We start from the raw sequence: 21,872 nt of genomic DNA, 5'->3' as shown, positions 1-21,872 counted from the left end.
GTTGAGAGTCCGCCTGCCGATGCAGGGGACACGGGTTCGTGCCCCCGGTCCGGGAAGATCCCACATGCCACGGAGCGGCTGGGCCCGTGAGCCATGGCCGCTGAGCCTGCGCGTCCAGAGCCTGTGCTCCGCAAAGGGAGAAGCCACAACAGTGAGAGGCCCGCGTACCGCAAAAAAAAAAAAAAAAAAGCGATAAAAAAAATAACCCACCACCACTCGAGGCGGAACCGGGGGAGCCTCTCTACCCCTAGTCCTGATCAACCCCTCCGCCTCCACCAGCGTAGCTCCCGGATCCGGAACTTTTGTAGTGCGGGCACCCGCCTCCGGCGAGGGGCTGGCAAGAAAAGGACCACGTCCGGCGGCGGGGCAGGAAAAAGACGGGCTGCTTCCGGCGCGGCGGTTCCTCCCCGGCCCGGCAATTTTAGGAAATGGTTCGGGTGCTCTCGGAAGGAGAGACTTCTCCGTTCGGCTAGCTCTGTTCCCGCTGCCTCCGCAACCTCCGCGCCGCCAGCCTCTCCTGCCTCCGGTCCCGCCAGACCCCCCAGGCTCCTTAAACAGCTCGGTCCTTGAAGTCCCTCTGTGTCCCTCGCGCCTTTATAGCCTGTGTTCTCCGGGCTCCTCTATCCTTCTGCCCGCCTTCCAGAGGCCGACTTTGCGGACGGTGGGAACCACCTGGCTTCCCCGGGCGGGATTGACTGACCGAACGTCCAGTGACTATCCTAATCTGGCAGTTGGGGGGGTTGGAGAGGTGGCCTGGCCTGGGATTGACCAGGTAGGGTCTTCCCCAGAAGTCAGACATGGGACGCACTGGCCTCAGGGCAGCTATGGCGCCTTCTGACTGCTCAGCCAGGGTGATGGAATTTGCCTGTCAGACTGACTGACTAATGGTGGACTGCCCTGGACTAAGCAGTTCTGGAGGAACCACCCAGGGTAAAGGCTCTGAACTGCCAGGTCCCTACCCCCAGGCTGACCAGCCCTGCCAACTTCACTGACCTATCCCCACCACCCGTGCAGCCATGGAGAAGATGTCCCGCGTGACTACAGCCCTGGGTGGCAGCACGCTGACGGGCCGCACCATGCACTGCCACCTGGATGCACCAGCCAACGCCATCAGTGTGTGCCGTGACGCGGCCCAGGTGGTCGTGGCAGGCCGCAGCATCTTCAAGATCTATGCCATTGAGGAGGAGCAGTTTGTGGAGAAGCTGAACCTTCGTGTGGGCCGCAAGCCCTCGCTCAACCTGAGCTGTGCAGATGTTGTCTGGCACCAGATGGACGAGAACCTGCTTGCCACGGCAGCGACCAATGGAGTCGTGGTCACCTGGAACCTGGGCCGGCCATCCCGCAACAAGCAGGACCAGCTGTTTACGGAGCACAAACGCACGGTGAACAAAGTCTGCTTCCACCCCACTGAGGCCCACGTGCTGCTCAGTGGCTCCCAGGATGGATTCATGAAGTGTTTCGACCTTCGCAGGAAGGACTCTGTCAGCACCTTCTCGGGTGAGGCCCTTGGAGGCGGGTCGGGCAGGTTTGCATCTCTGCAGGTGGCTGGCCTGTCTAGGCGGGTTGAGAAATGCTGTGTGCATCAAAGGCCCTCAGATGTGCTCTCAGAGGGCTTCCTGGAGGAGGAGCCAGCCGAGCTGGCACTGGAAGAGTGGGTGGAGGTGAGCAGGAGAGGGGCAGGGCAGGGGTAGGCCTGGTGGAAGTGTGAGGGGTACCTGGAGTGTGGTCACAGCTCTGATGCACTTATGGAGTCAGCAGGAGTCAAGGCTGAGTGTGGGATCAGGAAGAGAGCAGGGCCTGAGCAGATCCACAGCCCACCTGGGCAGCTGAGCAGAGGGTTTGTTTTGCTGTCTCCTCTTTCCTTGCCTCAGAGCTCCAGGCCACCTCATTGCACAAAGTCTACCTCCAGGGTCCTCAGCCCAGGGAAGCAGTGGGGAGTGGTGCACTGCCTGGTCCCCCCACAGTTCTCTTCCCAGCAGGCCCAGCTCCCTGACAACCCCCCTTGAGCCAGCTCTCCCTTTTCACCTCGATGAGACCAAGTGAAGCACAGGGCAGAGCCCAGAGAGAATCTGAGGGCCTCTTAAGACAGACCTTGAGCTACCTGTGCTGGGGAAAAGCTGGACACTGCACTCAGAGGCTCTTGGTGTGGTGGTCCACAGGGGTGGACATGTACCCTCAAGGTGTCCAGTGCTCTGGGGCTGACCTGGCGGCTCCAGCTCAAGGTGTAGGGACTGGGCAGATCCTGGGGCATCCCATCCATGCCTCCGTGGGCCTCAGGCCCCTGAAGGATTGTATTCAGCCCACTGAGGCCCCTGTTCATTCAATGCTCTGATACCTGGTCCTGAAGCCGACCACAGCTTCACCCAAGGACTGATGTCAGTTGCAGAATCAAGGGAAAATCGAGGTCCAGGAGCCTGTGTCAAAAACCACCCAATGCCTGTGTCCCTTTCACCAGCCCAGGCTATTGTGTCTGCTCTGCCAGGCCTCTCCTCACCCTTGTCCACCCTGGGCAGGCCTTGGCAGTATCTACTCCACCCTCTAGGCCTCCTGGCCTGTGCCATGGGCAGGCATGTGACACCAGTCCACATTCATTCCAAGGGATACCCCTTGGTTGCTCTCCCTCCTGGAGTCCCTGTAGGCTACCCACCCACCCGCCCCCAACTCTCCCTCCACTGACGTCCTGCCCACAGGCCAGTCTGAGAGTGTGCGTGACGTCCAGTTCAGCATCCGGGACTACTTCACATTCGCCTCCACCTTTGAGAACGGCAACGTGCAGCTCTGGGACATTCGGCGGCCCGACCGCTGTGAGAGAATGTTCACGGCCCACAATGGGCCTGTCTTCTGCTGCGACTGGCACCCCGAGGACAGGTGTGGGGTGGGGTGGGGGCCGGGGCAATGGGGCAAGATGGGTGGGGCTTATGGAAGGGCTCTCTCACTGCCTCAAGACCTGTGAGACAGAGTGGGGAGCCCTCCCACCCCAAAAGAGGTCACTGAGGACCTCACGGGCCTTCCACAGGGGCTGGTTGGCCACAGGTGGGCGTGACAAGATGGTAAAGGTCTGGGACATGACCACACACCGCGCTAAGGAGGTGCACTGCGTGCAAACCATTGCATCCGTGGCCAGAGTCAAGTGGCGGCCTGAGTGCCGCCACCACCTAGCTACGTGCTCCATGATGGTGGACCACAACATCTACGTCTGGGACGTGCGCCGGCCTTTTGTGCCAGCTGCCATGTTTGAGGAGCACCGCGATGTCACAACAGGCATTGCCTGGCGCCACCCGCACGATCCCTCCTTCCTGCTCTCCGGCTCCAAGGACAGCACCCTATGCCAGCACCTATTCCGTGATGCCAGCCAGCCTGTTGAGCGCGCCAACCCTGAGGGCCTCTGCTATGGTCTCTTTGGGGATCTGGCCTTCGCAGCCAAGGAGAGCCTAGTGGCTACTGAGTCGGGGCGCAAGCCCTACACTGGGGATCGGCGCCACCCCATTTTCTTCAAGCGCAAGTTAGACCCTGCCGAGCCCTTCTCAGGCCTCGCCTCCAGTGCCCTCAGTGTCTTTGAGATGGAGCCTGGCAGCAGTAGCATGAGCTGGTTCGTGGACACGGCTGAGCGTTATGCCCTGGCTGGCCGGCCACTGGCCGAGCTTTGTGACCACAATGCGAAAGTGGCTCGGGAGCTTGGCCGCAACCAGGTACATAGGGCTGGGCTGAGGGCCATGACCGTGGTGCAGGGTCAGAGAGCTCCTCTGACTGCTGTGCCCAGACCCTGCCCTGAGTTCAGTGCTCAGTTCTGGTTGAGGTCACCACTGGCTCTTGCCCCAGTAACTAAGGGTGTCCAGAGCCCCAAGTGGGCCAGATGCCAGTGCCATTCCTGGGATGCAGGTCTGGGGTGCTGTGGGGCTGGAGCCCCCTCTTCTGGCTTATCCTTGCTTTTAGACTTCTCGAGGTGTCCAGCCCTACACAGAAGGCCCACACTGCCTCGCTTATCACCTCCTGGGGACCCCAGGCTCATTTCCACTTTTCTTTCTGTGCCTCTACAGGATCGAGGCTGGGGTTTTTGTTTTTCCATGGGCATCGGTTTCCCACCTGGGGCGGGCCAGGACATTGGGTCCCTGGGGCAGCTGAAAGCTGAGGGTTTGTGGTTCCATCCAGGCAGAGGGGGGCCTGCACGGGGCGCCAGGGACCCAGGACCCCCGTGAGTGACCAGTGCCCACCCCTAGGTGGCGCAGACGTGGACCATGCTACGGATCATCTACTGTAGTCCTGGCCTGGTGTCCACCACCAACCTCAACCACAGTGTGGGCAAGGGCAGCTCCTGTGGCCTGCCACTCATGAACAGGTAGACACCTGGGGGTGGCTTTCCCCAGAGGGTGGGATTGTTGGGGCCCACCTATCCATCGGCTTTCCCTGCTTCCAGTTTCAATCTAAAGGATATGGCCCCAGGGCTGGGCAGTGAGACTCGGCTGGACCGCAGCAAGGGTGACGCACGGAGTGACACAGTGCTGCTGGACTCCTCAGCCACGCTTATCACCAACGAAGGTAGGCTGGGAGCAGACGCAGGGCATTCATGGGAGTGAGACTGGGGCCTCCCAGAGTGAGCTGGCCCTGCAATGCTCTCCCTCCCTCGGGCAGATAACGAGGAGACCGAAGGCAGCGACGTGCCTGCTGATTACCTGCTGGGCGATGTGGAAGGTGAGGATGACGAGCTGTACCTGCTAGACCCGGAACACGCTCACTGTAAGTGGGGGCTTGGGGAGGGGTGGGGCCAGGAGGCGGGGCCAGAGGCTCATACCCTGCCTACCGCCCCCCCCCCTGCATTGCAGCTGAGGAGCCCGAGTATGTGCTGCCCCAGGAAGCCTTCCCACTGCGCCACGAGATTGTGGACACCCCACCCGGGCCTGAGCACCTGCAAGACAAGGCCGACTCGCCCCATGTGAGTGGCAATGAGGCAGATGCAGCCTCCCTGGTGCCTGTGGACTCTTCCTTCTCACTCATCTCCGTCTCACACGCACTGTACGACAGCCGCCTGCCCCCTGACTTCTTCAGTGCCCTGGTGTGTGACATGCTGCGCTTCTATGCGGAGCAGGGCGACGTGCAGATGGCTGTGTCCGTGCTCATTGTGCTGGGTGAACGCGTGCGCAAAGACATCGACGAGCAGACCCAGGTGGGTGACAGGGTCTGGGGGGTCTCCCTGGAGCAGCTGCCACCCCCAGGACTACCCCTGCACGCCCCACCTGCACCCGCCCCTCTGTCTGTGCCCAGCACACTTGGGGGGAGCTCCTCAGTGTGCCCGAAACCCTGGTCTCTTACCTCCTTCCTCCCCTCCCTGCACCACCAGGAGCACTGGTACACGTCCTACATCGACCTGCTGCAGCGTTTCTGCCTCTGGAATGTGTCCAACCAGGTGGTCAAGCTCAGCACCAGCCGTGCCATCAGCTGCCTCAACCAGGCCTCCACCACCCTGCACGTCAACTGCAGTCACTGCAAGCGGCCCATGAGCAGCCGGGGCTGGGTCTGCGACAGGTGCCACCACTGCGCCAGCATGTGCGCCGTCTGCCACCACGTGGTCAAGGGTCTGTTCGTGTGGTGCCAGGGCTGCAGTCACGGCGGACACCTGCAGCACATCATGAAGTGGCTGGAGGGCAGCTCCCACTGCCCCGCCGGATGCGGCCACCTGTGCGAGTACTCCTGACCCGCCTGCCGGACCTGGATGGGTGTGCGGGGCTTGTGAACCAAATAAAGGAAGCGGGAGACGTATTCTGAGGCTGCCTGTCACCCGGTCGCGTCGCTTACGGTCTAGTCCCCGCGCGGGCGACTCTGGTGGGCGGGTGGCAGTGTGTCCACGGGAGCTGGCAGTAGCCAATAGCAGCTCTCGGTGCGACCTTCGTCCCGCCTTCCGGAAGTGCCCCCTCTTTCCAGGACGGGCCAGAGGAAGCCGCTTCCGGGAGCCGGCCTGTTGCCACGACGACGGAGCTCCCGGCATGCCTCGCGGCGGCGGGCTATGGCGTTGGGGGTGCGGCTACTCCTGTTGCTCGCGCTCTGGACGCTGGTGGTTCCGGCCCGGAGCCTCCGGGAGGCAGGCGACGGAGGGTGGTGAGCGGCGCCGGGCGGCAGGGCGGAGCGGGGCGGGCGGCGGGGCGGCCAAGGGCACTGACCAGCTGTGTCGGCAGGTGGCGGCCCGGGCCGGGGGCGCCGGCGGCCGTGGCGGAGGAGGAACGCTGCACCGTAGAGCGCCGGGCCGATCTCAGCTACGCCGAGTTCGTGCAGCAGTAAGTGCGTCCTCTTGTATGGCCACACCTCCCACGCCTGAAAACTCTGGGGCTCCGTCACCCTGCACCGCTGAGGCCGCGCACTGGTCGCCGGCCCGTCCTCCCGGGCCTCCTTAGGCCGCTTCCCCTTGAGCTCGTGCGAGCGCGTGTGGGCGGGGGCGGACGATGGGCACGGATCAGACTGAGGCCATGATTCCTCCTTTTCTTCTAGCTACGCCTTTTCCAGACCTGTCATTCTGCAGGGGCTCACAGACAACTCGGTGAGTGCTCACGCTCCTCGCGACCACCACTCGCCCGTGCTGAGCTTGGCCCCTGAGTATTTTCCCCGCCCCCACAGAGGTTCCGGGACCTGTGCTCCCGTCAAAGGCTGCTGGCCTTGTTTGGGGACAGCGTGGTCCGGTTGAGCACTGCCAACACCTACTCCTACCAGAAAGGTGAGCTGCCCCTCCCTGCAGCCCAGCCTGCCTGCCAGCATCTTGAAGGCAGCACCAACCAGTCCTGACCAAGCCCTTTCAAACTGCAGTGGACCTGCCCTTTCAGGAGTATGTGGAGCAGATGCTGCACCCCCAGGACCCCTTCTCCATGGGCAATGGTGAGCCAGACAGGTGGCCATGGGGTGGGGCGGGGTGACTTAGTACCCAGGTGCCAAGATCCCTGCATCCTCTTGTGTGTTTTGCTGTCAGACACCCTGTACTTCTTTGGGGACAATAACTTCACGGAATGGGCATCACTTTTTCGGCACTACTCTCCACCTCCATTCAGCCTGCTAGGTACCATTCCTGCTTATAGCTTTGGAATTGCAGGTGAGTGCCCTGCAGGACCAGGGGACTTGGGAACTGGGTGGGGGAGGATTAGGCTTGGTAACCAACTGCTCGTAACTCACCACACAGGTGCCGGCTCTGGGGTGCCCTTCCACTGGCACGGGCCCGGGTTCTCAGAGGTGATCTATGGCCGAAAGGTCAGCAAAGGGTGGGGCTGAGACTTTGGGTTCACTGACCACAGCACAAAGAGTGACCTTGCTGCTCCCACCCTCAGCGCTGGTTCCTGTACCCTCCTGCGAAGACACCTGAATTCCACCCCAACAAGACCACACTGGCCTGGCTCCGGGACACATACCCGGCCCTGGCATTATCTGCACGGCCCCTGGAATGCACCATCCACGCTGGTGAGGTCAGTGGCTGGCAGACAGGGGCCAGGCTGGGCTGGGTCAAGGGGCCCCAACCAATCCCTGTGTCCCCCCCCACGTCCAGGTGCTGTATTTCCCTGACCGATGGTGGCACGCCACACTCAACCTCGACACCAGCGTCTTCATCTCTACCTTTCTCAGCTAGCCAAAGGGGGTGGCTGGGGAGCCCGTCGCACACCAGCACATGCCCCTATAGTGCTCACAGATTTTATTACAGGGACAGAGGTGGCAGCGGCAGCCTCAGCCCAGCCCACTCTCACCCGCTGTTTCTGGCCCAGAGGGGGATGCGGGAGGCTCATGACCCAGCAGAACTGATGGGGGTGGGCTTGGGGACACCAAGACAGGGATCTAGGGACACAAACTATGTACAGCGGCTAGAGACTACTGCCCAAGGCCCTCCTGGGCCAGGGTACCGAGCAAGGCGGGTGAGTGGCTCACACACTCGCCCTGCCTCAGTAGTCCTCCACCCAGCCATTCTCGGAGATGAACGCGTCAATGACCTCTTTCATGGCCAGGTTGGGGATGAGTTGTTCCTGGGTCAGGGGGCTCCGAGTCACAGGGTCGAAATGGCCCACACGCTGCAGTGACAACAGAATCAGAATTAGGAGGGGCTCAGTGGGTGTGGGTCCTGCTCCCAACTCCCATGGGCCCTCACCTGCAGGTGCTCCTCAATGTCCTTGCGGTCATAGGTGATACCACTGGGTGTGATGCAGGGCTCCCGCATCAGCTCAAAGCTGATCTTGCCACACAGGTAGTCGGGTATATCTCGCTTCTGCAGCACAGGGTCAGGTCAGGGGCTGGGAAGGGGCACTGCTCCGACTCCTGCTACCCACAGACCCCAGAAGACAGGCAGCTCACCTTTCTCTTCTCGTCTACCTGGGAGAAGAGTTCATCCATGTCTGCCAAGTACTTGTCCTGCAAAGAACCAAGCAGCTATATGTGTGGGCCTGACACCCCATTTCCCTTCCCCAGGCACCGAAACTCACAGACCCAGCAGGAGCCAGGGGCACCTCACGTCCGTCACACGCATGCAAATACACACAGGACCCACACTTGGGCTGGGGAACCCTCACATGCTTGGCCTCAATGCAGGCCTGTTGGGCCCGGAGGTGGCCATCGTCCTCATCACCCTCATGGTTCCGCTGACACTCTTCCAGCTCCCTGGAGGTTGACCAAAAGCTGATCAGAGATGGGTCTGGCCAGGAGGTCAGACTCCACTCCAATCTTAGGCTCATTCAGGCCTCATTTCCCTCCATCTCCTGCGTGCCAGAGTTGACCTTCAATAAATGGTTGTGTTCACGACTCAGAGTTAACCTAAAAGTGGTGACTTCCGGGGGGCGCCTGTCATCACCACAGCCCACCTCTCACGCTCGGCCACAATGAGCTGTGTGAGGTAAGAGTGCAGCTCGTTCTCCTGGTGGATGCGCCGCTCCTCAATGCTGTTCCAGCGCTTCTTCTTCGCGATGCGCAGAGCACTGGGGATGTCGTCCCCAAAGTTGAGCTGCTGCTCCTTGGCCAGGTTGTAGGCTGGAGGAATAGAAGATTTGGATAAACCTCCAGCCAGTCCACCCGCCTGGTCCCAGGCACCCTGGCACCAGCCAGCCTGTAAGCCCACCTCGCTGCAGGTTGGCAATAGCCTCATCATAGCTCTCCATCTCCAACTGGCATTGCCCCAGGAAGAAGTGTGCCTTCACAGACTGCCCGTCCAGCTCCAGGGCGCGCCGGCAGTCAGCCAGAGCTTGCTCATGCTGCTGCATCTTCAGGTAGCACAATGCCCGGTTGGTGTAATACACCGCCACCAAGGGATTCCGGGTCTGGAGAACAAGGGCAGACCAGCCAGCGTGAGGGAGTGAGCTCAGCCTACCCCCTCTGTCCCAGCTTGAAGCCCATAGCTGGAGTCAAGACACTACAGGTTTCTCCGCTTCCAAGCCTCTGGGTTCTGAGGGAGGGTGGAGCCTACCTGAGCCCACCCTCTGGACTCCAGTGAGTCTTGTGAAGGTAGCTTTTCCAGATCTGTGGAAATCACCAGCTTTGGGCTTGGACTCCTCAAAGGGCAAGGGTCCCTGGCCCCCAGCCGAGTGGGCCTCAAGCACTCTGAATCTCCCACCCGCCACAGTTCTCTGGCAACCAGCACTGGCTCGGGAGCCGTGGCCTTGGCCACTTTGGAACAACATCATCACTGAGTTCTCAGAGCCCAAGCACCACCCGCCTCCGAAAGTCGGGCGGGGGCGGCCAGACAGGGGCTCCGAGGAGGACGCGGAGGCGAAGCCGCAGCCCGGCCCCTCCCCTGGCTCGGACGCCGGCCCCCTCCCGCGGTGCAGGCGCACTCACGATGGCGCGGCCATAGCAGGCCGCCGCCTCCGGGTACTTGCGGCCCACGAAGAGCCGGTTGCCCTGCTCCTTGAGCTCCTGCGCGCTCGGGCTCTTTTCCGGGCTGCCGCCGCCGGCGCTCAGCCGCGCGCCGCCCTCCTTCTCCTCCTTGCCCTTCATGGCGCCGCGCGGCACGGCCTGGGCTCCGCTCCCAGGCTCCGCGCCGGGCCCGCCCTACGCCCTCAGCCCGAGCCCGCGATCCGCTCGGGCCCGGTCCAGCGCTCCGCCACCGGAACTTCCGGCCGCGCAGGTGGGTGGGGCCAGCGGGAAGGATGGCCTGCGAGCGGGCGGGGCCGCGCGTGCACCAGACGAGAGGCGGAGGAGTGGGAGGGGGAGGGGAGGGGAGGGGAGGGGCGGGGCAGGCGGGGGAGCATGCGCTCGCGGCGACGCGAAGCGCAGCGTCTGGGGCCTGAGAAGTGCCGAGGTCGTCGGGGTAGGAGCCCGCTCGGGCGCTCCGACGCCCCGCCCCCGAGGCTCCACCCAGGCGCGTGGGGATGGCGGCTGCCCGCGGGCTCGGGCTGTGAGGACTCGAGCAGCTGGGCCGCCGTCCTGGGGTGCCACGGGGAAGTGCTGCGGGCGCGCGCGAGCCCGCAGGGGCGGCTGGAAACCCTGGAGCGATGATAGGACGGTGGGGACATCGGGCGGGCCGACCCCCGTGGCTCGGATTCCCCGTCACCGCCCTTCCCCAGGTGTCGAGAGGAGTTGCCCACAGCCATCGAGGGCCGGGCGGAGAAGCACGTGACACGCGACGAGCTGGACCAGTTGCTGGCGTGGAAACTGGCGGTGAGGAGCTTCCCACGTGGGGTACGGAACCTTCCGGGGCGGGACGTAGCGCCGTGGGCGTGGCTTCATCCTGGGGGCGGGCCCTCGCGCCTGGGGGCGGGGCTCCTAGCGAGATCCACCAGCCGTGACCCCAGACCCGACCTGACCACCGAGGGGCAGCTTTCGGCCGCGCCTGCAGCAGCTCTTGACCGCCAACTCCCCGGAGCTGGTGGTGCAGCGCTCGGCCGCCGCCTTCCGTCTCCTGCCAGACGTGAACGCAGCGGTCACGGAACTGTGCGCCCTCCGGGGTGTGGGCCCGGCTATCACCTCGCGTTAGTAGGGAGAGCTGGGCGTCCCCCCGGCGAGGTCGTGGGCGGGACCTGGCGTGTTAGTGGCCTTATCTGTGAAATGGCCAGATGGCCAGCTACGTGACACCGAGAGTTGTTGGGAATGGCAGCCCCACGTCGAGGTGGGGCTGAGTGCTGTCCATTTACTTCCCGCGGCAGTCCTGGCTGCCAGAGCTCTCGAGGTAGCAGCCTCCATGTCTGAAAAGGCAGTGGCCGCAGTGCCCGGTCTGCCAGCCCTGCAGTACACCCTGAAGCACTACCTGCTCTACCTGGGCCGGGTGCAGGAGCGTGCCACAGCCCTGAGCCAAGGTGCAATCTGTTGGCGGCCAGAGAGGGCATCCAGGACTCTGGTCAGGGTGATGTGCAGAGTTATCCAGCAGGGTAGGGTGACTGGTGCCCCTGAGCCCCAGACTCCCTCTGCCCCACCCCAGGCAGTGCCTCAGGCTGTGGACTCCTCACTGTGTGGAGACAGCACTGTGGATCTGGGCTGTAGGGCAGAAGCTGTGCCCTGACCTGCTGCCTGACCTCGGTCCCAGCCTGGCCACCCCTGAGGACACCAGGCCAGCCAAGAAGCACAGGACCCAGGCCTACTGACTTGGCTGTGGCCCAGGCCTTGCACACCTACCCTGTGATCTCAGGGTACAAGTCTTTGGACAGGGGGCTGGCTGCTGTAGGAGCTCAATAAATGCTTGCTGAACTCAAACCTGACTATGAGGCCCATGACCCTCCCCAGGGGCTCCCATCTCCCATACAGAGACACCTCATGCTGGGTGCAGAAAAGCAAGGGGGAAGCCCAGGCTGCTGCTTGTGTGGAGGGAAGGGCCCTCACAGTTTGATCAGTGAGTTGGGGGGAGACCAGCCCAGCCCGCAGTGCCCAGTACAGCCACCTGGTGCTGTGTAAAATATTTATTCATTCTCCAAAAAGGCTCAGACTGCAAGTCTCATGGGAGAGGCCAGGGCAGGGTCTCCTCTGGGGCCACCCTTGGGGACCTCCACCACTCAGCCCAGTCCATCAGTCCTATTCCTCCAGGCCTGGGAGGGGGCGGCCAGGGCTGGTGTAAGGCTTGGCCTGGAGTCAGTGGGCCACAGGGGCCACCTGCACCCACCAGGAAGAAGCAGCCTCAAGACATACATTCACAGAGGACGAACATGCAGGCCTCCCTAGTGGCTGGCCCACGGATGCTGCGCCCTGGCTGGTGTGGCCCTGGGAACTCTTGTCAGGGTGGCGGGGGAATGTGGGCACCCAGCAGGTCGTAGGCAAAGATGTTCCAGAAGATGGCGAAGAGCAGGAAGGTGCCGTAGGCAAGCAGCACCACCCACCAGCCACACTGGTCTCGCAGGCGTTCCTCATAGCTGCGCAGGATGGTCAGGCCCATGCTGACACCCACCACCGCGCCTGCCAGGTGTGCCATGAAGCTGGGCTGTGGGCCCGAGGCAGGCAGTGGCGGGGAGAAGCGCAGCCACACGGCCCGGCCCACCTCGGAGCTCACTACAGAGGGAGGCAACAGGTGAGAGGCACCCTAGTCGTAGGCTGAGGCCCCTCCACCCTGGCTCCCTACTTACTGCACACCAGGGCCAGCACCATCCTCAGCAGCTTGTAGGGACATCTCATCCCAGCCCAGTTCTGATGGGGTGTGAATAAAAAAGGCTGTGAGGGAGGCCTTATGGGCCCCTCCCCGCACCCCGCCGCAGGGGCTGCCCCGTTACCATGACGACATTGGCCAGGTGTGCAGAGCACAGGGCGTAGACCCCGCCGGAGCCCCCCACCACAGGGGCCCGCATGTCAGTAATGGAGACGGTCAGGGAGCCTGTGTGAGCAAGGGGAGAGCCGTGAGGGTGAGGCTCACCAGTGAGGTGGCCAGGGCGCACACACCTGCCTCACCTGCCAGCACACCAGCCAGGTAGAGCAGGCTGATGCGGAGCAGGCCATGCACCATCTCCAGGGGCACCCCGATCATCAGCTGCAGGAGTGCGTTGAACCCCAGCTGCTCCAGCCTGGCCGTATGGGGCAAATAGGTGTGAAGGGTGGGGTCCGCCAGGGGGCTACCAGCCCCCTGCCCCCACCTCGAGAGGCTGAGCCCTCCCGATCCAATCCGAGGGGTGCCAGAGGTGGGCCCACTCACCCAACGTGCATGAACATGTAGGTGAGAAAGCGCCAAGCCCGAGCACGGTGGCCGGGGTGGTATACGAGGGGGCTTTTCATGTACTCAGGGTGGTAGGTCTGCAGCACCCACTTGTTGAGACGGGCCCCGTAGCACAGGAACACGATGATCTGGGAGGGACAAGTGTTGGGGCCAGGCAAGACCAAGGATAAGGGAGGCTCCCGGGGTGGTGGGTGGTGGACGGGCAGGCCCACCTGGGCGAGGGTGACCGAAGCCATAAACACAGGGGGTGGGCAGCTGCGGTGCCGGTAGAAGTACCAGTGGCGGTCCACCTCTCGGGGCAGGATCTCGTAGGCCACGTAGCGCACGAACCGCTTGTAGACACCCAGTCCTGGCTCGTCCAGCAGCCCGTCCTGGGGCAGTGCCCGCTGTCCATTGGCGATGGCCCGCTTGAAGCTGCTTGAGCGCTTGCTGCTGATCTGGGGGGCGGGGCCTAGGCATAGGCCACCATACTCCCCCCATGGCCGCCCCTCCTGAGTGGTCCACCCAGCTTGTCACAGGGTCTGAAGCCCTGCCCCATGGCTATAGCCCTCCCCAATGGGAAAGGCAGGGAGGAGGGGCCGCCTGCCCAACCCACTCCAGCCAGGGCACTGCGCCCACACCCCAGCTGCCCACCCACTGTGGCACTGACCAGGTCCACCAGCTCCTGGTAGCAGACCTGGCCCCGCTCGTTGCTCTGGGCCAGGGCCACCAGCATGTCCAGTTTGGCCGGGTCCAGGGGCAGCTCATGGCGGTGCACCAGGCCAGCGAAGGTGTCCGCACCGATGAAGCCGGTGTTCTCAGGGTCCAGCTGCTGGGGTCGGGGGGCCAGCGGCCAAGGTCTGAGGGTGGGCCGGGCCCCAGGACCACAGGGCTGAGCCACGTCAGGCGGGAGAGGCAGGCTCCGAGCACCCTGGGTCCAGGCCCCTGTGCCCACATGGTCCCAGGAGCTAGCTGTAGGAACCGGTACCTAGGTCCCCGGCCTCTAGCTCCGCTAGCTCTCCAGCCGTCTCCCCACCTCATTTCTGCCTTGCCCATCCTGGAAGGGTAGGGCCAAGGTCTGAGGGCAATCACCAACCCTTTTGCCCCTCCCCAAGCGCCCTAGTCTGGCTCGGTCTCGTGCAGGGGACCAAGGTCGTGCAGGGAAGGGGCTGCGCTGAGGGTCTCAGAGCTCCGTCCCCCCGGCCCACCAAGGGCGGGGGGCCGGCAACGGGGGCGGTGCCGGCGCCCCCCACCTCTCCACGCACCTGCTCCTGGATAAGCTGCAGCAGCGAGCTCCTGTCCATAGAGCCAGGCCGGGCCGGGGGCCGGGGGCCGGGGGCCGGGGTCGGCGGCCGCGGTCGGGAGGGGCTTCTCTGCGGACTACTCCGCTCCGCCCCTGCCCTCCGGCTCCGCCCACTCCGCTCGGCGCCGCGTCACGGAGCCGCCCGCCCCCGCCGCACACGCCGCCGCTGCCGGCCCAGCCACTCGCGGTCAGGACACGCGCGCGACCCGCACGCGGACGTGCCCGGGCAAGAACTGCGCGGGGCGCTTGGCTCCAGTGCCGGCGCCCCCGCCCCGGGCTGCAGCTGTTCGTCCCGCGGGGCAGCAGCCGGGAAACTGAGTCACGCGCGGCACGCAAGCCCCTTCTGCGCCCACCCCTTTGCCCCGGGCTGGGCCTCAGCGCCGATGCCACCTCCTCGGGGAAGGCTTCAGGGAACAACCCATTGCTGGGGACTCCCCCCACCGGGCTCCCTGAAGGCACCTCCCTCCCTGTCAGACATGCTTGACCGTCCCGGCAACAGCGGCTCCACGGCCCCAGCGGCGAGCACTGAAGCCAACTGGGCAACTAGCAGGGTTGAGGGAGGTCGCTGCAGCAGGCCCTGCTCAGTGGGTGGGGACCAACACAACTTGGGCTGGAGGCTCCTGACTACTCCTGTGGCCACAGTGCTAAACTGACCCATGGACATGGGGGTGGGGAGAGCCCCCAATGGACAAGACCGCAGCTGGGATGGAAAGGAGCCCTACTTCCCAGGGAGGACAGGTAGACCCCCTACAATAAGGAAGGTGACGGGCTGTGGTAATGTATAACCATAGCAACCCCTGACAGCACCGCTCAGAATGCCTGTGCAGCTGCGCCTCAGGACAGATGCAGCAGCTAGAAGTAGCATCCTGCCCTGCCCAGCTTTAGTAAGAACTGCACCAGGGGTCCTCAGGTCACTGGAGCTGGGGGGCCAGCGGGATGGTTGAGACAACTTAAGGGTGTGATGCCCAGCCCCTGTTGGGTCAGGCCTGAGTATCCCCTGCCGAGGAGGCACCTCCCCCGCCTCTAGAAACAGCTTGTCAGGGCTGGGGGAGGGGCCCTGGCCTAAAGGCCTGTCTTGCAAAGAATGACTAATTACAGGAAGTAGAGGGGGTACTTGTCTGGCCAAGGTCCTCCACCCAAGCACACCACATACTGCTTCTGCTCCACGCCCAGAATGCACGCCAGAGTGAGCACCTAAACTCCAAGCTGAGCCCCCTCCTCAGCCCAAGAAAGGCTCTCTGTCCCCTTGTCCTTAGGCTGGAGCTCTGGCTGTCTCCTGCCCAGTGGGAGGGGCAGAGGCCTCTGGGTGGGGTGTGAGAAACGGCAGCTCCCCCAGACCAGGGCCACCTGGCACACCAGGACATTTCAGCACATCCCAAAACCCCAGATCCTCAGCACACCTCAGCCAACCTGACAGGATGTTGAGGCTTGGGTAGTGAATACACCTGGCTGTGGGGAAGGGTCACATGAGGGGGGTCCTCAGGTATCAGGCCCCCTCCAGCCTCTCACCCTCAGGCCAGCATGGACCTCAATGGACCTAAAGGCCCTGAGGCTGCGGCTGGGCCATAATTGGTCCTTACCCTGGCCTGAGACCTCAGGATGGTGACCCAGAGAGGAGGCGGGGGGGGGGGGGGGTCAGGAGTAACATTCCCAGCCCACACCCAGACCACAGACACGTTTTAGTTAATTCAAGAAGTCATCCTCAGAAAGCAGGACCCAATATGTAAAAGACACAAGTGAAGTTTAATCAGGAAACCCAATCTCATATCTTCTGTGAGAGGCACAGCCCTGGACCTGTCTTCAGATTGGGGGGTGGGGGCGCGCACAATGGTCCAGCCATTTCTTGCCTCCACGCCCCTGCCTTTGGCCCAAAGCTCTGCCCTCTTACCCCCTTCATACCCTCTGGCCACATGGGACCAGGAAGGAGGAGTGGAGCCCTGAGAATTCGGGTCTGGGGTCACTGACTTCCTCACCCACACCTCCCGGTCCCTCCAACACATGATGCCCACAGAAGAGGGTCATGCCCGGCACCTGCAGCAAGGCCGGACACAGGCTGCTGGGAGCCAGGGTCACCCTCGGGGCTGAGGCAGGGGTGGGGCAGCAGGTGGACTGTCCTCAGGAGGAAAGTTGAGAGGGTCTCCATCCCCCACCAAGCAAGTGGCCCCACACCAGCACCCTGAGATCAGACTGTGGGGTCTGGGACCTCATCGGCTCTTCACCAAGACCCTGTAGAGTGAGAAGCTGAGAACGGCAGCAACGGCAGCCCCGACGGCCCCCAGCGCCACCCGGAGCCAGAAGGAGGTGGCGTGCAGCTCCCCGTGGACAAGGTGTCTGCAGGAGAGAGGGGAGTCTTGCTGCTGTAACCCCACCTCCGTCTCCTACAAAGTCCCAGAGCCCCACTCAGCTGCTTTGTGTCAGTGCCCAGCATGGCAGTACCCCCAGACTAGAGGGCAGCCTGTGAGGCCAGGCCCCGAGGGCCCCGCCTGAGCATCAGCACGGGCACCAAGGCCCACCCTGCAACCTTGACTGACTCCAGTCCTGACACCACAGCTGTGCCACTCTCCTGGGACAGGGAGGGGTCTGCCACACAGGGGCTTCGATCCTGGTACCCACGGGAAGGCAGCCATGGTGGCGAGCCGGGTAAAGATGGCCGCGCGGGGCTCAGCTGGGCCGGCACAAGAGAACAGGGCGGGGGCGGGCAGCCGGTGCCTACGGCAGAACTCAGTCGGAGACAGACCAGGCAGCAAGACGCCTTCAGGCAAGTCAGCCTTGGAGGAGACGAAGAGGCAGGGGGTCTGCCTGTCCATGTAGTGGCGCTGCAGGGGGAGGGGCCATGTGAGTGTGCTGGGGGACACCTGCCCACAGCCCTGCTATGCAGCAGGGCCCCCAGGGTGGGCGGGACCTTGCCTTGTAGACACTGGCGCACAGCGAGAAGGACCTGGGGTGGCTGCTGTCAAACATCAAGCAGGCGATGTCACAGGTGGCGTCGGCCGAGGCGGTCAGGAGGCTGTCTGCACCCACCTCACACAGCTGAACAGAAAGGGTGGCCTCAGAGGGGCACAGGCTAGGTCTCCCAGGGCTGCGTTGGGCGGCTCCCTCAGCGTGCACGCTCTAGGCCTACCCTGGGGACCCCGCACTCACGATCAGGTACTTCTCCTGCCCGTTGACCTGCACGGTGTCGATGGTGTAGGCAGAGGGCTCCCCGGCAGGCTCCCCAGCATCCTGGTGCAGAGGAAGGACGCCCCTGAAGCTCACTGCTTGGACTCTTTCCAGAACCCCTGCCCCCCAGGTCCACGCACGGCACACATGGACACTCACCCCCAGGCCATGGCCAAGGAAAGCCTGCAGGAAGGAGGACTTGCCCACTCCGCGGGCCCCTACCACCTTGCACAAGAAAACGTTTCTCTGCGTTTGTCCCTTCTCCTGGTCCAGCCTCTTCTCCCGGGTGACTGTGGGCAGGGAGCAAGGATGAACATGAGGGAGGGGCTGCCGGGGAGGCACTGGCTGGGGGCCGGTGTGGAAGCGGGCACCCACCTGTGATGGCGTGGGCCTGGGAATCCTGCTCGCAGAGGGTGGGGAAGCCCAGGTAGCCAAGGTGCTCAAGACAGTGCTGGACGTCCAAGTAGGTCACCAGACTGGAGAAGGGAGAAGTGAGGATGTGGCGTTACAGCAGGGCAGAGGGTGAGGCCATGTCTCAGTGGGTGAGGGCTGCACTTACGTCCACTGGCAGAGATACCCGTGCAGGGGCAACCGACCGGCCTCGGTGCGGACCGTGCGAGGGAGCTGGGGGCCCCAGGGAGCAGCAGGAAACACGCTGAAGAGGCTCTGCAGCTCTGCTGGCGAGAGGGCGCCATCCCGGTCCTGCGGGCAGAGGAGCTGCGGTGGCATGTGCGGGCGGGAGGCCAAGGTGGGGCTCAGTGGGGCCCAGCGCCCTCACCTGGTCATGCTTCTCGAACATCCTCTGCACAAACTGGTAGCCGCGGTGGTTGAGCTCTGTGCTGCATCCGGGAGGCACACGGAGCCTGCGGATGCCGGGATGGGGGTGGGGCTGTGCACACCTCCTTGTGCTCCGCAGGGCACCTCCTCCGAATACAGGCCGTCCAGGCAGGCAGAGAGTCCCCCCGCCAGGGAGAGACACCCCGATGGCCCCCAGCACAGGGTCCAGGAGCCCCAGGCCCCATCCGACACAGATGGGAGGCAAGCCCTGAGTCTAAACACCACTCACGGTGGGCAGAGATAGTTGGCCGTCAGCTCAAGCGAGTCACCATAGCCAAAGCGCCTCAGGATGGTCCACGTGGTCTCGTGGCGGCCTCGCTGGATGAAGAGCGTGTTCAAGAAAAGGAAGCCTGCTCAGGAGAAGCAGAAAAGGAAGTAACACCAGGCACAGCCCGGCCTTGCCCCACACCCCACGCCCGATGTAGGCAGAGTGTCGGGCCTCACCATCCAGGGTCAGCCGGTCATCCCGCACGCCTCCTGCCACATTCTTGCTCACCACCACCTTCACGTCCTCCAGGGCCTGCGGGGCAAGAGGGTGCCCGAAGCAGGACATCTGCTTCCGAGAGAAAGTCGCCATTAGTCAGCCAGCTGCCCTCTCCATCCGTCACAAGGGCAGCAAAGGCATGGGGTGTGGCTGCAGCTGGGAGGGTGGGTACCGCCAGGAGACAGAAGGGGGCGCACCTGGAAAGCGTTGAGCTCCTGGTCACTAAGCACCTGGTCCATGTCCTGGTCCGAGAGCCTGAAGATGCGTGTGAGGGCCTGGGCGCACTCGGGCATCAACTGTGGGGACAGCGGCTCAGCACCCCCACCACTCCCTCCTGCTCGCCCTCCCCACCGGTGCCTTCGGCCCACCTGCTTGGCCTCAGGGTCATAGAGGGGGGCCGTGGGGTGCAGCACGGCCTTCTGTGCGTAGTAGAACAGCTCTGAGATGTTTTTCAGGTTCTTCGCCGAGCACTGGAGCACGTGGGAACAGACTCAGAGGGGGAGGCAGGGAGGCCCCCTGTCCTCGCCTCTGCAGCCCTGGCACCCCCGGGGCCCTGCCTGCTCACCTCCACACAGGTCTCGATCTCAGGGAACTGGCTCATGATGGGCAGCACAGCCTCCATGGAGCCCCCCGGCCTCAGGTCCGACTTGTTGCCCACCAGGATAATGGGGACCCTGGGGGAGAGACCCACGGTCACCAGGGGTCAGGGAGCTGGCGGGGCCCAGCCCCCCTCCCCGAGCCCTGCCTATTACCTGGGCCCCCTCTTGGTATCCCCATTCACCAGCGGGATCCATTTGGTTCGGATCTGAAAGGTAAGACCTGGCCATGAGAATGGGGGCCTGCCCGGCCCACAGCCCCCATGTGGAACTCTCACTTGGCTCGAGGAGAGACGGGGGAGACTGAGGGCCACTGAGAGCCAAAGTCACGGCCACTGGCAACAAGACCAGTGGGGAAGAGCAGCGGGCAGGTAGGACCTCATCTGATCCTAGCAGTTCCCAAACACCCACAAAGGGCCTGAGATCAGCAACTCCTCCCGCAGGCCTAAGAGATTCAGATGCAAGGCCATCCACGCTCTCGGCGGGAGACAGGGTCATGGGAACTCGGGGGGAGCTTTGGGGGCCCTGGCCAGGGTGGCTCTGTGAAGCTCCCCAGTGGGGCCAGCCACGGGTGCAAGTTGCCCAGAACCCGGGTCAACTGAGCGTCCGCCTGTGGTGTGTGCAGAGAACAGGTGGATGACCAGGCTCGGCGCCAGTGACAGAAAGCTAGGATGGACAGGGAGTTCCCTTGCTCACCTTCTCAATAGTGGCCTCCTCAGACACGTCATACACCACGCACACCACGTTTGCCTGTTGGGGACAGGGAGAGGAACTGTATGGTGGGATCTGAAGCTCCCTGCTCCACTCACAAGCTGGACAGCACAGGGCTCAGAGACTGGGGGAGCCCACCCTTCCAGCTGCTCCCAGGCCGAGTCACTGGCTGTTGGCTAGGCACACCTCAGGCCAGCTCTTCCCTACCCACTTCTGCTGCAGATGCCAGGCCCCAGTACTGCAGCTCTGGTCAGCGAGTCCCCTGAGGGCTCAGGACACAGCCACCCTTAAACTTGACTCCCCAGCCCCAGCCTCAGCCCTTCGCTCCCTGGTCACTACAGGCAACAGCAGACGGAGGACAACAGCACAAGGTAGGGGATGATGGCAACACAGTGGCTGCGGCCTGTACCCTTGCCCAGTGGCACCCCCAGGACACAGCAGATGCTGCAGGGGCAGCACCCCCACCAGAAGCTTGGTCCAAGCACAGGTCCTCCTGTGCAGAGAGCAGAGAGCTAGCTGTGCAGCCCACAGCCCTGGTCATGACACCCGGTGCAGCCCAGAGGTCCAGGACAGTGGGCTGGACTAAGGAGTGGGGAATGGGGGTGCTGGGCACAGAGTTGTCCAAGGGATCACTTTCAAGGACTTGGAGACTGCTCCCCAGGGTCCACCAGAAGAGGGAAGGCTAGGCACGGAGAGCTGTGGGCTGGCCAACCACGCATGCAAGAGGAAGGAATGGGCCTTCCTCCTGGCTCCCAGCAGAGTGCATCACAGGGACCCCAAAGACACTCAGTGCTAACAGGTCACAACAGAATTAGCGAGGCTGCGGACACTCTGGGTACCTTAATCCAATTCCTCAGAGGCTGAAGCCGATCAAGCCAGGGCAGCCATATCCCCAAGGCCTGAGCCCTGACCCCCGTGCCCAGCACCCCCTTCCCCAGGACCCACTGTACCTTGTGAATCTCGTCCTGAAGCTCCTCGACTGTCTGCTCAGCCTCTGGGTAGAAAAAGAGACCCTACTGCAGACCTGCCGGAGACGCCCGCTCCTGGGCGCAACCGCGGGCGGGCGTCCCCTCTACCTGAGTAATCCACGATGTGGGTGGGCACCTTCTCTGGGGTGACGTCCGCGGGAATGGTGATCTCTTCCGCCCGGGGAGGGACCTGGGGCAGACGCGGCCGTGAGGACAGCCGGGAAGGGCGGAGGGCGGCGGCGCCCGGACCTGGTCCCTTCTTGGGCGCGGGGGCGCGCTCGGCCTTACCTCCTCGGGGAACTCCTCGCCCACCAGCGACAGGATCAGCGACGTCTTCCCCACCTGGGCTGCGCGGGGCGGCGCGGTCAGCGCGGCGGCCAAGGTCGCGGCGCCTCTCCCCACCCCGGCCCCAAGATCCCCGACCAGGCTCGACCCCCGCCTGACCCAGGCCCAGGAGCCTACATACCCTCGCCAAGCAGCAGGATGCGCACGTCCCGCTTCATGCTGGCCGCCGGGAGCTGCAGTCCGACCCCAGTGCAGGCCCGGCCCCCACCCACGACCCCGACCCGCGCTGTAGCTGCGCCCGCACTTCCGGCCCCCGCCCGCGCAGCCGCCCTAGCGAGGCGGGCGGGCCACACCGGCCTAGCTGCCCGGCGGCGCCACCGCGTGGGCACGCCGGGCACTGCCGGCGCCGCGCCGGCCAGGGGGGCGGGGTCTTTGCCCAGTGCCGCCCCGCCCCCGCAGCTCCTGCAGGGGTCAG

General features: G+C 63.9%; 6 protein-coding genes across 18 annotated transcripts; 3 read left to right on the top strand and 3 right to left on the bottom strand.

Moving 5' to 3' along the window:
* Positions 1-215: 215 nt before the first annotated feature.
* Positions 216-5,766, top strand: WDR24 (WD repeat domain 24). Its single transcript, XM_029219288.1, has 8 exons — positions 216-1,497; positions 2,691-2,868; positions 3,017-3,689; positions 4,218-4,336; positions 4,415-4,536; positions 4,630-4,734; positions 4,821-5,161; positions 5,336-5,766. Exons 1-8 carry the CDS (start codon positions 1,017-1,019, stop codon positions 5,687-5,689), a joined length of 2,373 nt encoding a protein of 790 aa, XP_029075121.1. The 5' UTR covers positions 216-1,016; the 3' UTR covers positions 5,690-5,766.
* A 170-nt stretch (positions 5,767-5,936) lies between these two features.
* Positions 5,937-8,545, top strand: JMJD8 (jumonji domain containing 8). 5 transcript variants are annotated; one of them, XM_029221812.1, is made up of 9 exons: positions 5,937-6,090; positions 6,168-6,266; positions 6,478-6,526; positions 6,604-6,700; positions 6,790-6,858; positions 6,950-7,069; positions 7,157-7,224; positions 7,302-7,436; positions 7,517-8,545. In XM_029221812.1, exons 1-9 carry the CDS (start codon positions 5,999-6,001, stop codon positions 7,595-7,597), a joined length of 810 nt encoding a protein of 269 aa, XP_029077645.1. In that variant the 5' UTR covers positions 5,937-5,998; the 3' UTR covers positions 7,598-8,545. The 5 variants fall into 5 exon arrangements, with proteins under 5 accessions (XP_029077645.1, XP_029077644.1, XP_029077643.1 ...); XM_029221811.1 differs by having other exon boundaries at positions 5,981-6,090; positions 6,917-7,069; positions 7,157-7,206; positions 7,517-7,757; XM_029221810.1 differs by having other exon boundaries at positions 5,981-6,090; positions 6,917-7,069; positions 7,517-7,757.
* Positions 7,646-10,069, bottom strand: STUB1 (STIP1 homology and U-box containing protein 1). Its single transcript, XM_029221809.1, has 7 exons — positions 9,784-10,069; positions 9,068-9,266; positions 8,814-8,979; positions 8,526-8,613; positions 8,311-8,367; positions 8,108-8,224; positions 7,646-8,030 (listed from the first exon to the last, which is right to left on the bottom strand). The coding sequence occupies exons 1-7, from the start codon at positions 9,940-9,942 to the stop codon at positions 7,905-7,907; spliced, it is 912 nt and encodes a 303-aa protein (XP_029077642.1). The 5' UTR covers positions 9,943-10,069; the 3' UTR covers positions 7,646-7,904.
* A 125-nt stretch (positions 10,070-10,194) lies between these two features.
* LOC114894292 lies at positions 10,195-11,623 on the top strand. Its single transcript, XM_029220827.1, has 6 exons — positions 10,195-10,441; positions 10,511-10,603; positions 10,755-10,916; positions 11,091-11,249; positions 11,309-11,312; positions 11,375-11,623. Exons 1-6 carry the CDS (start codon positions 10,195-10,197, stop codon positions 11,523-11,525), a joined length of 816 nt encoding a protein of 271 aa, XP_029076660.1. The 3' UTR covers positions 11,526-11,623.
* A 206-nt stretch (positions 11,624-11,829) lies between these two features.
* RHBDL1 (rhomboid like 1) lies at positions 11,830-14,361 on the bottom strand. Of its 2 annotated transcripts, XM_029221616.1 has the most exons (8): positions 14,320-14,361; positions 13,725-13,883; positions 13,288-13,512; positions 13,055-13,203; positions 12,814-12,926; positions 12,639-12,739; positions 12,495-12,555; positions 11,830-12,420 (listed from the first exon to the last, which is right to left on the bottom strand). In XM_029221616.1, the coding sequence occupies exons 1-8, from the start codon at positions 14,356-14,358 to the stop codon at positions 12,149-12,151; spliced, it is 1,119 nt and encodes a 372-aa protein (XP_029077449.1). In that variant the 5' UTR covers positions 14,359-14,361; the 3' UTR covers positions 11,830-12,148. The 2 variants fall into 2 exon arrangements, with proteins under 2 accessions (XP_029077449.1, XP_029077448.1); XM_029221615.1 differs by lacking the exon at positions 13,288-13,512 and having other exon boundaries at positions 13,725-13,886; positions 14,320-14,358.
* Positions 14,362-16,078: 1,717 nt separating this feature from the next.
* RHOT2 (ras homolog family member T2) lies at positions 16,079-21,701 on the bottom strand. Of its 8 annotated transcripts, XM_029221672.1 has the most exons (19): positions 21,579-21,686; positions 21,401-21,459; positions 21,221-21,302; positions 21,095-21,138; positions 20,130-20,183; positions 19,590-19,642; positions 19,403-19,511; positions 19,206-19,307; positions 19,035-19,133; positions 18,798-18,906; positions 18,583-18,703; positions 18,295-18,379; positions 18,076-18,218; positions 17,892-17,992; positions 17,676-17,806; positions 17,499-17,579; positions 17,265-17,387; positions 16,971-17,173; positions 16,079-16,688 (listed from the first exon to the last, which is right to left on the bottom strand). In XM_029221672.1, the coding sequence occupies exons 1-19, from the start codon at positions 21,613-21,615 to the stop codon at positions 16,562-16,564; spliced, it is 1,863 nt and encodes a 620-aa protein (XP_029077505.1). In that variant the 5' UTR covers positions 21,616-21,686; the 3' UTR covers positions 16,079-16,561. The 8 variants fall into 8 exon arrangements, with proteins under 8 accessions (XP_029077505.1, XP_029077503.1, XP_029077502.1 ...); XM_029221670.1 differs by having other exon boundaries at positions 19,035-19,307; XM_029221669.1 differs by having other exon boundaries at positions 16,079-17,173.
* Between the last annotated feature and the right edge of the window lie 171 nt (positions 21,702-21,872).

This window comes from Monodon monoceros, unplaced genomic scaffold (assembly GCF_005190385.1).
Source record: "Monodon monoceros isolate NGI ecotype Baffin Bay Population unplaced genomic scaffold, NGI_Narwhal_1 Super_Scaffold_13, whole genome shotgun sequence".
Taxonomy (NCBI): Eukaryota; Metazoa; Chordata; class Mammalia; order Artiodactyla; family Monodontidae; genus Monodon; species Monodon monoceros.
This window is presented reverse-complemented; position numbering and strand designations above follow the sequence as displayed.

What these genes read in the sequence shown, in the direction of transcription:
- STUB1 (XM_029221809.1), bottom strand. Translation starts at nt 9,942, where the DNA reads ATGAAGGGCAAGGAGGAGAAGGAGGGCGGCGCGCGGCTGAGCGCCGGC. An exon ending in ATTGTGGCCGAGCGTGAGAG is followed by an intron (nt 8,614 to 8,813) that starts GTGGGCTGTGGT and finishes GTCAACCTCCAG; the next exon opens with GGAGCTGGAAGAGTGTCAGC. An exon ending in CCTGCATTGAGGCCAAGCAT is followed by an intron (nt 8,368 to 8,525) that starts GTGAGGGTTCCC and finishes GGTTCTTTGCAG; the next exon opens with GACAAGTACTTGGCAGACAT.
- RHOT2 (XM_029221673.1), bottom strand. Translation starts at nt 21,615, where the DNA reads ATGAAGCGGGACGTGCGCATCCTGCTGCTTGGCGAGG. An exon ending in TGTTCGAGAAGCATGACCAG is followed by an intron (nt 18,219 to 18,294) that starts GTGAGGGCGCTG and finishes CTCTGCCCGCAG; the next exon opens with GACCGGGATGGCGCCCTCTC. An exon ending in GGGTATCTCTGCCAGTGGAC is followed by an intron (nt 17,993 to 18,075) that starts GTAAGTGCAGCC and finishes TCCCTTCTCCAG; the next exon opens with TCTGGTGACCTACTTGGACG.
- JMJD8 (XM_029221810.1), top strand. Translation starts at nt 5,999, where the DNA reads ATGGCGTTGGGGGTGCGGCTACTCCTGTTGCTCGCGCTCTGGACGCTG. An exon ending in TTATAGCTTTGGAATTGCAG is followed by an intron (nt 7,070 to 7,156) that starts GTGAGTGCCCTG and finishes CTCACCACACAG; the next exon opens with GTGCCGGCTCTGGGGTGCCC. An exon ending in AGGTGATCTATGGCCGAAAG is followed by an intron (nt 7,225 to 7,301) that starts GTCAGCAAAGGG and finishes TCCCACCCTCAG; the next exon opens with CGCTGGTTCCTGTACCCTCC.
- RHBDL1 (XM_029221616.1), bottom strand. Translation starts at nt 14,358, where the DNA reads ATGGACAGGAGCTCGCTGCTGCAGCTTATCCAGGAGCAG. An exon ending in ACCTGGCCAATGTCGTCATG is followed by an intron (nt 12,556 to 12,638) that starts GTAACGGGGCAG and finishes ACACCCCATCAG; the next exon opens with AACTGGGCTGGGATGAGATG. An exon ending in GGTGCTGGCCCTGGTGTGCA is followed by an intron (nt 12,421 to 12,494) that starts GTAAGTAGGGAG and finishes CTCCCTCTGTAG; the next exon opens with TGAGCTCCGAGGTGGGCCGG.
- WDR24 (XM_029219288.1), top strand. Translation starts at nt 1,017, where the DNA reads ATGGAGAAGATGTCCCGCGTGACTACAGCCCTGGGTGGCAGCACGCTG. An exon ending in CTCTGTCAGCACCTTCTCGG is followed by an intron (nt 1,498 to 2,690) that starts GTGAGGCCCTTG and finishes TCCTGCCCACAG; the next exon opens with GCCAGTCTGAGAGTGTGCGT. An exon ending in GGGAGCTTGGCCGCAACCAG is followed by an intron (nt 3,690 to 4,217) that starts GTACATAGGGCT and finishes GCCCACCCCTAG; the next exon opens with GTGGCGCAGACGTGGACCAT.
- LOC114894292 (XM_029220827.1), top strand. Translation starts at nt 10,195, where the DNA reads ATGCGCTCGCGGCGACGCGAAGCGCAGCGTCTGGGGCCTGAGAAGTGC. An exon ending in GCTGGAAACCCTGGAGCGAT is followed by an intron (nt 10,442 to 10,510) that starts GATAGGACGGTG and finishes CGCCCTTCCCCA; the next exon opens with GGTGTCGAGAGGAGTTGCCC. An exon ending in GTTGCTGGCGTGGAAACTGG is followed by an intron (nt 10,604 to 10,754) that starts CGGTGAGGAGCT and finishes CGACCTGACCAC; the next exon opens with CGAGGGGCAGCTTTCGGCCG.